Source organism: Cynoglossus semilaevis, chromosome 13 (assembly GCF_000523025.1).
Source record: "Cynoglossus semilaevis isolate Cse_v1.0 chromosome 13, Cse_v1.0, whole genome shotgun sequence".
NCBI classification, from domain to species: domain Eukaryota; kingdom Metazoa; phylum Chordata; class Actinopteri; order Pleuronectiformes; family Cynoglossidae; genus Cynoglossus; species Cynoglossus semilaevis.
Window position 1 is genome coordinate 8,735,480 of NC_024319.1, and position 15,219 is coordinate 8,750,698.

The following is a 15,219-nucleotide window of genomic DNA, read 5'->3' on the forward strand; positions in this document are numbered from 1 at the left end:
TTCTATATACACCTAAATTAAAGCGTCTGGACAACATGGCAACTGGGTAAGTTTACGATTAAATTAATAAACGTTATGTTAAAACTCATTTGACAGCGCTTACTCGGAGGCGTCGTCGAGAATCTGTGTCGTTAACATGTTGCTACCAGGCTACGTCAGCTAATCTTGTTCTCCAGTTCATAGCTTTGCTGTTGTGTTTTTATTCAGGACGATGTGGCGTTGTTAAGCAAATTCACTAACTATAATTACCTGTTTCGTTTAAAGGAACATTTGATCGTAGGGTAACGTCTTAACAAGAAACACGTCAATCTTTACCCACACTCAGTCCGTGTTCTTGTTCTTTACGTCTGTCACTTTCTTATTAAAGGTAGACTGTTAGCAATGTGGCTAACTTAGCCAGATATCCTTGTTTCCACAGTAGGCCTCTGCGCGTACTTAATTTTTGCTAACAGTTTCAGTCAGGACAGTTGACTCTCGACATGTCATACCGTACTAAGTGAGTCATCAGGCTAATGGGTCTAGACCAGAAGTCTATCGACCAAAGTGAAAACAAACAAAGTTCAGATTAATCATTTTTGTGTGAAATCCAGGGCTGCATTAGTTTATTATGACCTATAAATATCATTACTTAGAGACCCAATGACAACAGAATGAAAACCAGAATTACCTTAACGGAGCAAGTATAAAATCATGTACAATACATTTAACACCGATTGTTCTTAGACCTACAATAGAACAAAATAAAGAAGGTAAAGATGATCTTTATATTTTCCGTAATAGGTTTTCTTTCAATAGATTAAGTCCTGGGGTCTAATCTCAATTTGTTACATAATTGCTATTAGTTTATTTTGTATTGTTGTTATTATTTTTTACAGTTAACATATGTTTGTTTTCACCTTTGTAGCTCCATCTGAGTGATTTATGGCACTGTGCATGGATGGAACTTTATTAACCAACAACATGGACACATCAAACTTTGCCCATGTCATCTTCCAAAATGTGTGAAAGAGTTACCTGCCACATGCTGCACTGGAGTGTCACTATACTTTGACACAATTCATCAAACCACATCCAAAAGACTGGGTTGGCATATTTAAGGTAACTATATATTTATTTGTCTGTGTGTCAAGTATCTGTGTGTCAAGTATGCAGCCAATGATATCTCACATTTCACACATTTTTCTTTTCCCAACATTGGGCCAGCCAATGATATCTCACATTTCACACACATTTTCCCAACATTGGGCTTTTTTTTATTAGTTTGTGTAAGATCAAAGGTTTACAGCTAACATAAACAGCCAAATGTTGGCTAAAGATGTGATGGTCAGACATGATAGAGAATTTTGTAAAATTCCCATTTGAAAATGTTCTTTATTTTTTCTTCCTTCTGTGTTGTGGGAAAATGTTAAATATAAACTGTTGACTAATGCTAGTACAATGGTCAGGAGGTTTAAAAATGAAAAAAAAAGTGTCTTATCTTTTATTAAGGTACGGTTCCATCTAGAGGTTTTTTAAATATTGGTTTCAATATCCAATGTAACTGAATGTTGAATCTTTATAAGTTTGGCCTTAGGCGATACTGACAACTGACAAAACTGATTCTTAACATAACTTGTGTAAATGTTCTTGGCACCACTGATTGATGAAGGGCTGGTGCCAAGTTCTTGTGTTTGCCTGCATAGTGTTCTAAAACACCTGCAATTTCTCAACGTAAGTGCTTGATCTTGAGTCAAAATAGTTGCTGCTTGTGCTGCAAGTGTTAAGAGTTTTATAGTTTTATTGTGCATTTAATGTGAGTTATAAGTAACTCATTATAGATTGATCTTTCAGGCAAAGCAATAGTAACATCCTCCTAATATGCAGTAGCACAAGTAATATAATAATAATAATAATAATATTTGTTTTTTACAACGCTACTTTGCTTAAGCAAATATAGTTAAACTTGTATACTGCATTTTTGCAACCAGTTCTTTCTGGTTCAGATTCTGCCCAAAGTGTTAACCAGCTCTGGAACTCCTGTTGTGCCGTCATTTGCATGTATTTACAGGTGAGACTCGGCTGTTGCTGACAGCACTGGTGTTTTTTTAACCCCAAGCTTCACTCTGCTGTGCATCAGTACAGCTGATGAAAGAAATTTGACATCTAATATCCTAGAGTTCAAAGTGAATTCTGTTCGACATGTATCTGAATGCACGCTCGGAAGTTTTTTTTAGAACTTCAAATAACAAATTAAAAAATAACACAGGTCTGTAAATTGGCCTGTGGAAAAAGAGGCTTATGCTTGTTTTGTCTCTGCCCACGTGACCCCTGAGCCTCTAACTACATCCCGGAACAGTTATTCCAACATTTTATTCATCTTTCAAATAATAATCTTACTACTGAAATAATAATGACTTAAGTAAAAATAAAGTAAGTTGTAACACATAATAATACAATAAGGTAATTGTATTCCCAAAACTAGATTTTTTTCAATTGGTGACAAATAGTTTGGAAACAAGTTCTCATTTGTTGATGAACAACAGTGCCCTTTGGCTCTTTGATGCTAGAACATTCTGTATGAGCTCAGATACACAGAGGAATGTTGCTGGGGAAAGGTTGTCACAAAGGCCTTGGATAAACTAAAAACAGCAATATAATTAACCTGTCTCTAAGCACAGCCTTTGTATGATTCATGAGCAACTTGCCTCCTGAGTTTACACAGTCTGACTGATAATCCATTATATGCTGTGGCAACATTGCCACAAGCTCCTGTTTTGCGTTTTCTTGCTGTAAGGATGAAAAAATGTTGTTTTGTGTTATTACAAATGTGTTCCTTCGGGTAACCTTTCAAATATTTTGTGATTTATTGCCAATGTTGTTGCGTGAGTCACCGGTCCGATTTGAGTGAAAGTTTCTCTCCACCTCCTCCTATTTATACACATTACAGAACAGTCTGCTGTGAGTGAAAGAGTTCCTCTCAGGGCTTCCACCCACCGCCACCTCTGCAGCTCTAATGAGTGGACTGGTGAACACTGGTCCTCAGTAATGACACTCACTAACTAGGTGCATGTTTTAATTGCTTCCTGTTCTTTACTGCTGGTGGCAGGAAATGTGCCGGTAACAATTGGGGGTTTAGGAGCAGCAGGGCCGTCTATCTGTGGCTGTGATGAACACCCGCAGTAGCTGTAGTCGCTGTAGGCTGTTTCTACACAGGTGAGAAAGAAGAAAAGAACTTCCCAGAAATGTTCCAGGGGGAAGGGATTTTTTTTAATATAAATGATCTGTCAGGATAAAAGTGCATGATACAGTTTAGCCAGGAATTTGAAAGACGCATTACACAGCTGTGTGTCTTGCTGCAGAGACTGTGGTAATAGGCCTGTTTGACTGGGCTTGTTGTGGAAGCCTGTGTGTGCCTGTGTGCGCCTTACACCAAAAGCCAGCCCCCTCAATGTGACTCTGATTTCCTCTGACAGTTTTACGGCACAGAGCTAGAGCAATAAATGTATTTTCTGGACTCCCTCCCCATCAGCCGTCAGTTAACAACACATAAAATACATAGAATTACATTTTGGTTTTCATTTTCATGTTGCCCGTGTATAAAATTTTCACCTATTTCACTCTTCCTGTTTAAAGTGAGTTGTAGCTACAGCTAACAAACTTGAGCCCATTCATGGCTGGGGCTAGGGAGCACACACACATGGAGACGGAGCCATCGTTATTCTTGGACATAAAGTTGCATGAGGCATAGTCTCACATCCCAATTTGGATGGAAACCCTAACGATTACTGTAATAATGCAGTGTGAGATATTTGGGAGGTGGCAGTGTGGATTCTAGGAAGCCTTCCTGTTAGTCCTGCGTTCTCATTACGCCGCACTGATGTGGTCTGAGTTCCTGCTTGAATGAATTCCCCACAATGTCTCACAGGTTGGTTGGAGCACAGCGAGGGACTATTACACATTTTTGTGGTCACCTCTTCCTGAGAACTACGTGGAAGGCACGGCAGTCAACAGAACAGTGGTCTTTCAGGGTAAGACCCTGCCAGAGATTTATTTAACATTAACACCTTTAAAAATACATAAAAAAGCAATGGCTGTGTGTATTTATGCAGAGGATCGTTAGAACTTTAGTGTTGAATAAGAAACTGAGTAGTGGCAAAGAGAAATATTCAGGTGTTTTTTTTTTTTTTTTAAATATGAGCCCACATATTATTAGGTTTACCTTTAAACATGAAAATAAAATAAAATTACATATCTTCTTAAAATTAAAAAAAAATTAAAGCAGTATCTTTATGATCTGATGATTTCAATCAAAGTGCTCTATTTTTAAAAATGAATTTAAACAAAGTTTAATAAATTTTAGATAATAATTGTTTATGCTCACAGAGGAGTGAAAGCATATGTATTCATCAAATCGACTTTTAAATATTATTAATAAATATAAAAGAATTCACATGGTATACAACAAAACCGGTAGATGCAGATTAAAACACATAGAAAACTCTTAGCTTTCTGTTGTAATCCACAAAAAAGTCCTAGAATAACAAGACTCTAATGAATGACTCAGCCCTAAAGTAAAAAAAACAGCCAACAGTCACAGAAATAGACTCTGAGGTTAACGGTACAACAATTTCCAAAAATATCTGTATAATTATCAACTTTGTTAACTGTGGTTTTCCCCCCATCTGCTTCTCTGTATGACTGCTCACTGACTGTCTGTCATGCCCCCTCCACCAGGATATTATGTTCCTAACGATGACAGCGAGTTCTATCAGTTTTGTTACGTAACCTACAAAGGTGAGATCCGTGGAGCCAGCACGCCCTTTCAGTTCAGGGCCAATAGCCCTTCAGAGGACGACCTCCTGACAGTGGAAGACGAAGGCAACTCGGACATCCTTGTGGTCACCACCAAGGCTGGCTTTCTGGAGGTAGTGTCTTTCATCCTCATCACTGTCATTGTCATCATCATCATCATCATCATCGTCATCAATATCAATATGCAGGTGAAAGTGAAACATGGCTCAAACATCTCAAGCTGTTTTTCCCAATATTTTTGTTCAGCAAAAGGTGGAAGAAGCTCAGAGGGAGAAAGATGAGCTGGTCAGGAAAATAGCCCTCCTACAGCAGGAGAAGGAAGAGCTGGAGAGTGAAAAGGAAAGTCTGCAGAAAGAGGGTGAGCAGCAGAAGGAGATGTGTGTCCAGCTGAGAAGGGAGAACCAAGTAAGCCATAAAAACTTTCCCCCTAATGAAGGGCAATTACAGGAGAGTTGCAGTTTTGGTATAAGTTGGGGAAGAAAAATAAACAAGATGCCCCTTGTTCCTTCTTTTTTTATGTAACAAGTAATTATATTTAATTTGTTGGACAGGTCTTCTTGTCCTCATCTTAAGTCCAAGTTTAAATTTTGGCCAAACAGTCTTTTAGCACCCCCTAGTGAAACACTGCACACGTGCACAGCTTTTTCAACTTGCGATCCACCAAAAGCATAAATCACCGTGTTGACAGACGTGAATGTGTGTATTATCAAAGTTGTAGTTCACATTTTTATTGCACAACATTAAGTCTTAAAAGCAGCGTCAGTAATAATTCATATTGCTGTCCTCTGCCATAAATCTGGGCTTTAAACGCCTTTCAGATGAAGACTTGATTACAGAATATGTGGCTGTTAATTTTATGGCATTACTTTTATATGATATTTTTTATGTGGTGTGAATATAAAGATTTCAAAATTCTGCCTATAAACAAACCGTAAAAACTATTTCCTTTTGCCTTTTTCATGTCATCTTTTAATATCGAAACCTCTGCTCCGAGACACGACACTCAGTTTGATTTAGACTTTAAATGTAAAAAAATGTTTTGCACACATTTTCCACAAGTGGAAGACAGAAGTGGATACACACAGATCCATTTGTTGTGTTAGGTTTTAACCCCATCTGGATTTATGAAGGCTTTGGCACAAATTGCTGTAGATCATCGTCAGAATCGTCAGAATGAAAATGTTGTTCACACTTACAACCCTGTGTGTTTTTATTTGGTATCAAGTTGTTGTTGTTTTTTTGTTTAACTTGGTATTATTATATTTCATTGTCTCCCAGGAGGTGCAGAATTCATCCCAGGCCCTGCAGGAGGAGAAAGAGGGAGTGAAGAGGACGCTGGAGGAAGCCACAGCTAAAGTTGTTCAGCTGGAGGAAGATCTGATTGGAGTCACACAGAAGGGCTTACAGAAGGAGACTGAGCTGGACAGGTGGGTGTATTTAATGTTATTAGATTTATAATAACATGCCAAATGTTACTTATAATCCTATTTTTTTTCTTAGTCTCAAAGACAGAGTGAAGAAACTTATTTCAGAGAAGGAGGCACTGGAATCTCACCTAAAAAATGAGAAAGACGAGAAGGAGCTGTACAAGGTAAACACCCTGGTCGCAGTAATTCATTAGTTTTACTTTCTTGAACCCACTTGGACAAAAAGCAAGGGACAGCACAGTGAGACCAACAGTAAGGGGCGGGGCACACGTACGTAGGTCTTTGTTATCCCTGCAAACAGTGACTGAGTACCAACTGCACCAGAGTTGTAGCCTTTGGTGTCTATACACAATCACAGATAATTCAACAGAGTGGGTATTAAAGCCCAAATGTCTCTCTCTGCATCAGTATAGGTCGGGGTACAAACTGTGGTGGCAGTCCTGACTGTTGACCAGAGTTGATGGCTGATTTCCAGCTGGAACAGAAGCAGGGCAGGGCACTGCTTAGTGTCTGCACTGCCCTGCTCTGCTCTGCACTGTGGTGTTGTTCTGTCACTTCATTGTTACCCAATAAGGAGAAGAGACTATAGGGTTAGGATGCGTTTGATGCCGCTTCTGTAGAAGGTGGTAAAGGCTGACACGGCAGGCTGTCTACACAGTGTACCTGAAGAAGACAGCTCACTGTCTAACCCACGTGTCTGAGTTCTGAGGTGATAGTCTCTCGACCTCCATCTGAAATCCAGTGATAACAATGGATAACCGTCACCAGATGTCCTATAATTTAAGACGATTCCCCTCAGTAATTACAGTTGGTTTTACTTTGCTTCTCCCACCTAAACATTTAGTTTAAATCGGGCTTGTTTTGGTGGCAGCGCTTTTCCAGCCTATCTGGTGTTTTTGTGTCTTTATTTGTGAAGTTCACTACACTGAAATTAGAAGTGCCACATACTGGAAATCGAGCCAAAAACCTTGTCCCGATTTAACTGGAACACCCGGAGGGTGTCGCTGCACAAGGAAAACTTTTATTGGTCTATTTCAAAACTTTGCTGTGTGATTGAGGTGGTGCAGTGTTTATTTTAAGTGTCGTACTCTCTTAGATGCAGGATCATGATCAGTGTTTTATACATGAGGCAAAAGCCAATGACTTTTGTTTTCTAACTTGTCATGTTTTTAAAAAATGATCTGTGTATGTGTGCACCAGATTCACCTTAAAAACCGAGAGCTGGAAAACACAAAGCTGAGCGCCGAGCTGCAGATGCTCAAGTCTGTGGATGTGAACAAGGAAAACACCATCGCCCAATTTAAAGACGAGGTGGCTCGGCTGCAGACCTGCCTGACTGAGAAGGAGAAGCAGCACAGAGAGATCCTGGCCAAAGTTTCTCCATTGGTAACAAACAAGTCAAAAATTATGTCACATCACCAACCGCAATATTTTTTCGTCCCTGAATGTTTTTTTTGCATGTGGCAGGGAGACATGAAGGCCCTGAAGGAGCAGCTGCGGCAGAAGGAAGAACAGCTGCAGGCCAACCAACAGCAGACGTCTCTGTTGGCCGCCGAGCTGAGAGACGCCTCCAGGGCTCGGGATCGTACCATGTCAGAGCTGTACCACATGAAACTGCAGACCGATGCTCTGCAACAGGCCAAGGCTGATGCTCAGGCCCACTGCACTCACCTGGAGCGTGTGGTGGAGCAGATGAAGACAGAGGCCAAGCAGGTTGTCATTGATTAGAGATATTGAAGAGAATTTGAAAGATTTGATACAACTGGAGTTTGAGTTTAAAAAACAAATTAAATCATTAAAATGCATTTCTTAATGTCTACCTTCATAATTCTGTATTGTTTTGAAACACAAACACACAAATATATATTATACTGTAATATTCTTCCCACCTGGCAAGTATAAACTGATACAGTGCTGTATAATATTGATACAGTATCATGAAACTAAATATTGAAATATATCTGCATATCATTGATACTTCTCTCAGCCCAAGTTCTTTGAACATTACTGATTATTTCCTATTGTGAAGTTGAGTTTTTTCTTGTGATCAATGATTATTGTAGTTCACGTTTCTTGTCTGTTCTAATGTAATGTTTTTGAACCAAGGCCAAAGAGGAAGAAGAAGAAGCTGCAGCAGCGGACCCAGCTGTGGTAGCTGAGCTGCAGAGAGAGGTGGAGGACCTGAAGATGCGGCTGCACATGGCTGCTGAACACTACAAGGAGAAATACAAGGAATGTCAGCGTCTTCAAAAACAAGTACTGAAGCTCTCTGAGCAGCCGGGGGTGGGTTCTACCAAAAGTCATCGGAGCGACTGAATTCTGGCTATCAGTAAAACAAAAAGAGCTTATTTTTCTGTCCTCTCCTCTTTGTTCTAAGGATGGGAAAAAAGGTTCAGCACTGGAGGCAACAACAGTTCCTGCTCCTGCGAGTCCTGACACATCAGTGCCAGGTACGTTTTAACTCCCGACTGAATTATCAAACTGCTGAAGACGAAGAGTAAACATGCTGATATGACAGTATGACATGTTTTTCACAGGTAGCCCAGGTTCTGCTGGTCCTATTCTAGAAGCCATCCTCCAGGAAAAACTGAAAGGCCTCAGCAGAGAGACTTCTGACCGGAACGACAAGTACAGAAAGTGCAAACAGATGCTGGTGGTAAGGAAACCCGGCTTTGTGCAACCTGGTGTAGGTCAGCGGACCCTTAGCTGAAGTGTTGACGGTCAGTGTTCTCTGGCTTTTAGGAGGAGAAGGAGCGCAACTGCATGTTGTCTGAGGAGCTGGCTAAAACGGAGCTGAAATTCAAGGAGCAGCTCAAGATCAATGAAAGTCTGAAATTGCAGCTGGCAGCGGAGGAGGATCGCTACAAGGTCAGTGTAGCTGTTGTTGACACTCCGCTGCAGGTCTGTATGTGGAGACTTGTCTTTCGTCTGTACCTCTGTGTATGGCTGCTCAACCTCAGGAGCCCAGCCTCTGATGCTATCGCACGGCCACTCTGACAGTGTTGTTTATGAGCAGGCCTATCTGTGAAACAACATTTTACTGCTGTTTATGTCAGGCTCCGCTGACAGGAGGAGCTTGGCTCGCAGCAGTCATCTCCAGTTGCCTGGCTAATGCTGCGCTTGGCTCAGATCAGACAGATATTTGCAAAGTGTCTCTGAGGAATTCAAACGGCCCGATTCTCTGGACGTAAATCCATCCTCGGTAAAGTGAGGCCTTTTATGGCTGAGATCAATTAGAAGTCATTCCACCGAGGCCTAACTGTATTTCAGGGATGTACTTTTCAATCAGCAGCTCTGGTTTTAACGTAAGAGAGAAAACAACAGTGTTTCTCTTTGACACAGTCTGATCAAGTCTGAAGAAACTATGACTTTCTGTGGCTTGAAGATAAGAAAAGTGCACGGCACACAGCAGCTCACGACACAAATAAATACAAAAATCGAACAATCTGGCGATGAGATGCGTATCACGATTCACTGGCAACAATACGTTATGTTGTGCTATACTGCGATACTATATGAACGGTGATAGTAAAGTCGTGCATTCCCAGTACGATCAGCTAGAGGTCGGAGGTTTAAACGCAACACAAAGATAAACCATCACCACTTTAATTGTTAATGAAAGAAATCGATACAGCGCGGTAGAGTAATGCTACAGTATCATGGAACGAAATACTGCAATATTTCAGTGTATCGATATTAAGGTAGTCACTCGTGGGAAATGCTTCTAATGCTGGAAAAATACTACGGTATTGTAAATGCAGTTCTGTGTGATCTGCCTGATTCTCTGTCCGTCTCTCTTCGCGTTGTGTCTCGTTGGTCTTTCAGAGCCAGGTCGCCGAGAAAGGACGGAAGTTGAAGGAAATGAAGGACACGCTGGCGCTGGTTTTGAAGGAGAAGGACAAACTGCCATTTTCCCTCCTCAATCTGGTCTGTGTTTAATACGCCTCTAATTGCAGAAGCAGAGTGAATGCGTTCTTATTTTCCATTCCATTACTTTGCACCACCGCGAGGTCCTCGCTGGCCTAAAATATGGCTCGGAGGTAATGCCGTTACAGCTAAGAGGAGCAGAATGACCCAATTTGAGGTTTAGACTGTAAATTAAATTGGCGTCTGCAGCTCACATCAATAAAACACAGGGCCCTGTTCCCTTTGAAAACCAGAGGAGTTTCTCCTTTAATGAAGGCACTAATTAAACTGTGAGCCAGAGCTCTGGAGCTGCTGAGTGACTTCAGCAGAGGTCGTGTAGATCCTCAGACCTTCTGTCGTGGCACAGACATACGTGTGTATGTATGGAGTGACATTTTCTAACGTTCACTTCCTCGTCCCACCAGGATCTCAACGCTGGCAGCAGCAACAGGAAGGCAGAACAGGGGGTTGGTGAGAAAAGCAAGTCGGAGAGCAACCAGTCCAGTGTGCCTTTATTCCTGCAGTACCCAGTCCCTTACATGCAGGACACCCCCACCCCACTGCTGGTCTCTCAAAGCCCCAGCAAGCTGCAGTTTGGGAACCCATACTCCATGTCTGAACCCAGAGGTTGGTGTTTCATCCTGGGATGGTTCGTTATTTGGTTGGAATAATGTCTCGAGGTGAAACAAAAAAGTCAAAAAGAAAACAACAGATGCGTTTATAACGAAAAGTTAAATGAATTAACACTCAGAAAAAGGGTCACAAGATGAAATGTAATCACAACTAATCTGGACCAGTTCAGAAGAATCTTTTTTTAGCTGAGGTGACCAGTGGAGTGAATGAACCATTTGGTCACACAGACTGTGACTCTGTGTTCAGTGGAGATCCATCGAGCTACAGCTGCTGGTTTCCTCTGAGCTCCGTGTCTCTCTCCCCCTTCAGATGAGGCAGATGAAGAGTTTTCAGAGGAGCAGCTGCTCAGACTGCCCCCTGTAGGTCCGCCCTCATGGGACAGCAACGTGGTGTGTATCCAACCCACCCGCAACCAGAGTCGACCCGAGGGCCACGAGGAGTCGGAGGAGAAGCAAAACAACAACAACGACGTAAGCACGAGTAACACGTCCAGGATTAGGGTTGTCTGCTTGTTGTCGTGGCAAATGTGTAACAGTCGCACTGTTTTAACCTCCGCCCTGAAGGACAACAACACGGGTGAACAGCCGGCTCCCAGCGAGACTCAGAGCCCTTTTGTGAACGAAGGACAAACAGGCTTCTGCTTTGACCCCAGGTATCATGTGATCACATCCCCAAACATCTAACACACAGACACTGTTCAGTTTTGCTGCCACCTCCACTCTCTGTACCTGTGAAGTGTTTGTTCTGCTGCACAAAACCCTTTTGTTGGCGGGGGTTTTGTGCAGCAGCAGCAGCCCACCCACGTTGCGTGGTACAGATGCCATTTATTAGACCACATTGGCCACATCATCACTTGACTCGAATGTTTTGTTCTCGCACACGCAGCATGGAGATGAAGCGCTGTCCGCTCTGCGAGGTCATCTTCCCCCCCAACTACGACCAGAGCAAGTTCGAGGAGCACGTGGAGAGCCACTGGAAGATCTGCCCCATGTGCGGCGAGCAGTTCCCGCTGGACTGCGACCAGAAGGTGTTTGAGAACCACGTGCTCACTCACTTCGACGGCCACCCGCTCAACTTCGAGTAGAGGAACGTACACCATCAACTCCGCCCACTTCCTGTCCGCCACCGATATAAATCCCGCTGCACTCTTTTCTGCATGTAATCAGTGTCCAGATCCCATCTTCAGGACTGCACTGACTTTCGCTTTGTTACTTAGAAATGCATCGAAAAGTGATGTGACATTAAAAGATTAAAAACAAAACATTTTATTTCAGCAGGGGGTTTTAATCACTTTGCAAATGAGGCATTTATAAAGATGCGTTTTTGTTTTTTCTTTGTTTGATTTGAAAAGAATCATTTAGGGGAGTAAGACTGTTCTGTACGTATATATAAATATAACGACTTTGAACTGACTGGGCTCACACAGACGCGTTAGACTGGAGGAGGTCATAATCAGGAGAGAAGTGTTTACCAAACTCACATTCACCTCCATGAAACCAAAACAAGTGATGTTCATCCTGCGGATGTGGTTATACAGTGTCCCAACAGTCAGATCTTCTATTTTAAAGTAAACAAAACAACAAATCCAATCACATGGTGAAAGGATACAGAAAAATTCTGTGTGATGTTTTATTATCGGTTAAGTTTCCTTTTGTTCTTGTTTTTGATTCTAACAGTTTTAGTGTCGGATTCTGCCTCCATCATGATCAGCCCATTAGTGCATGCTGAGCTTTTGTTCAAGGTTTTCTTTGTCCTTCACCAGCAAATTTAAGTTATTTTATTCACAGGATCTTTTAATTTGTTCAGTGACTTTTATGTAACTAATGTGTGCTAATAAAGTTGGTTCCAAACCTAACAGTGTGTTCTGATGAATAATAACAACATTGATACCATGATGGCTGCTGGTCCATGAAACAGGAGAACATAACTCTGCAGTCTTTAAATGGTTGACCTGCACTCAAAGATGCTCGTCTGACACAAGCCGGACGTCAGGAATCCTCTACAAACACATTAGTCATCAAGATGGTATTTTAAGCTTTAGGTGTTTTGGGAAAACAAACGTTTCCCCGCAGTGTGTGCAAATAATGTTATGTATTAAAGCAAAAACAGACAAATGACATTTGAATTGTTGGATATACAGAGCACATCATGTGTCAAAATGTATAAAAAGGAAAGTCTAATTTTAGAAATTAAGAATTGCATCCTCATTCCTCCATATTTTACATTGTTGTTGTAACCTTAGAGCTTTTGTAGACCTTTTACAGCAGCCATTCTGACGTGGTCAGCAACATCTCAGCTTGCGACATTTCATGCAAAGTTAAATATCTTGAGTTTAAAATCTGATCATGAAACATCAATCACTTGGTTTCCTCAGATACCGGTCATCACCATCACTGATCCAGAGGATGAAATCGAGTCATTTCTATCATAAACTCCACATCACACTATATGTGTAGGCACACAATAAAGTAACTTTTATTCTGAGTGTAACAAAAGTTTACATGAAGCAGCGTTTTGAAAGAAATACAGTACATCGTACACATTTTATGATTGTTTTTTTTTCCAAATCCAGAAACATATGAAAATATAGTATAATGCACTTTAACACATGACAATACATTCACTGTACACTATATCAAAGACTTCCCTCTGCACTGGCAGCACAATACTGTCATAATAGATTCTTAACACTAACGCCTCAGCAGTGATGTTGTTTTCTGAAATGAGCACTTTCACTCCAAACACTTGGTTTTTCTGTACAAACACCAGAACTGAATTCTATCAGGGCAAAAAAAAAAACAACAAACAAACAAAAAACAGACAAAAAGAAATCACTAAATTGTTGGCAACTTGTTAGAAAAAAGTGCTTCAATTCCTCACTGGAAAAGAGTGAGGTCAACTGTGTGTGAACTGTCTGTTCCCACTTAATACTATGAAAACCTGGGCAGGTCTGTGGTGCGAAAATGCTTCTGAATGTCACCTGAGATCATCCTCTGGAGCTCAAACATGGGTTTGGAGGAAATGCACCTGAAAGGAGGTTCCTAATGGACATGATATGAAAAGGCAGGATTCTAACTAATCAGCAAACAGGAGCGAGTACAGCGATAGAACTGGTCTCACATTTGTTTTGGCTCATGTGACCAACGTGCCACAGTCGTTTCTTGTCTTCCACACTGCCTGAGAAGCAGGACGCCTGGGCGTGTGGCTATTCACTAACAAATCCTCCAAAGTGAGGAGGAAAATACACATTAAAAAAAAAACTGCTAGATAAACAACTCAAATGTGCAAAATACAAAACTGGAAAAATTGAATATACTGAATATAAAAGTGAAGATAAACAATAACACATTTATACCATGCAATTTAAAAAAAAAATAGTGTCAGCAGAGAGGGAGTCATTGAGAGGGGACCGGGGTGTGTGGGATGATGGGAAACCAGAAGCAGCTTCTGCTGGTGATGATGGTGTTTGGAGGAACAGAAGTTGGCCTGAAGGAGCGCTGGTCCCTCACTCACCTCATTACTGCTGCATCTTACGGATGATGTCAGCAGAGATGGGTGGGTGGAAGTTGATGGTGTGGTGGCGGAGACCCTGAGACGTTTTGTAGCTCTTCCCACACCGGCACTTGAAGGGTTTGCGCACCCTTATCTGGGTTCGGTGGCCGTTCTTGGCGTGATACTTGATCCCGTTCACATTCTAAAATTGATAAAAGAAAAAAAAAAAAAAAAATCAAACCGTAACATGCAGCTGTAGTTAGCTGCTAGTCACTCAAGATGGTAGCTCTTTCAAAACCTCCCATATATATTTGTTATGAAGGTCATTTGATACAAAAAAAAATAATAGCAAAAACAATGATGTTGGTAAAAAAAAACAAATAGTCCAAATAAAGCACAATAAGTAGCTAGTAAGTAGAATAGCTAGGTGAAATAGCCTACTACTTTTACTGATACTTGATGATATCCAAACACAAACAAACATGGTCAAAAGTTAGACACCAAAAAAAAGCATAGCGTATATATTTCAGAAATGACCTAAAGTTAGCACATTTTTTTTGCTAAATTAGCCTTGAATAAATAAAAACGCTAAGAAGTCAGATAATGATAACTAAAAAGTTAACTCAGATATAACATGTGGTTGAAGAATAGCCAAGAAGCCCAGAATTCGTACTTAAATAGTGAAAGATTAGCCATGCCATGCTTAAGGTAAGCTAGCCCTGATAAAATCAGTTTGACGTGGCCAAAAACGGCGAACTCAAAGACGGTAGCCAAAAATAGCTAAACAAAACGCTAAATGATGGCAAACTCACTGACGTAGCTAAAAATGAGCTAAAATGGCAGTAGGGCTAGCTAATTAAAGTGAACCGACAGTGTTGTGAGGAAGGTTAATCTCCTTCCTGTGGTTTTCAGAGTTTAAACATTTTATTTAAAGCCATGGCACTGGATTCATGCTGAAATAAAAAACTGT

General features: G+C 41.1%; 2 protein-coding genes across 2 annotated transcripts in view; one reads left to right on the top strand and one right to left on the bottom strand.

Annotated features, from left to right (window-relative positions):
• The first annotated feature begins 906 nt into the window (after positions 1–906).
• On the top strand, positions 907–12,612 carry tax1bp1b (Tax1 (human T-cell leukemia virus type I) binding protein 1b). Its single transcript, XM_025061368.1, is given in 17 exon segments — positions 907–1,098; positions 3,905–4,007; positions 4,714–4,904; positions 5,038–5,196; positions 6,070–6,218; positions 6,292–6,382; positions 7,419–7,604; positions 7,686–7,931; positions 8,325–8,501; positions 8,596–8,668; positions 8,756–8,874; positions 8,961–9,086; positions 10,044–10,145; positions 10,550–10,751; positions 11,067–11,227; positions 11,321–11,409; positions 11,643–12,612. Coding segments are annotated over 17 exon segments (2,550 nt in total). The 5' UTR covers positions 907–921; the 3' UTR covers positions 11,842–12,612.
• Positions 12,613–13,202: 590 nt separating this feature from the next.
• The window catches only part of jazf1b (JAZF zinc finger 1b), a 17,026-nt gene continuing 15,009 nt past the window's right edge, over positions 13,203–15,219 (bottom strand). Inside the window, exon 6 of the mRNA XM_008323383.3 lies at positions 13,203–14,451. Coding sequence (XP_008321605.1) covers positions 14,275–14,451 — 177 coding nt within the window. The 3' untranslated portion in view covers positions 13,203–14,274. The remainder of the gene's footprint in view (positions 14,452–15,219) is intronic.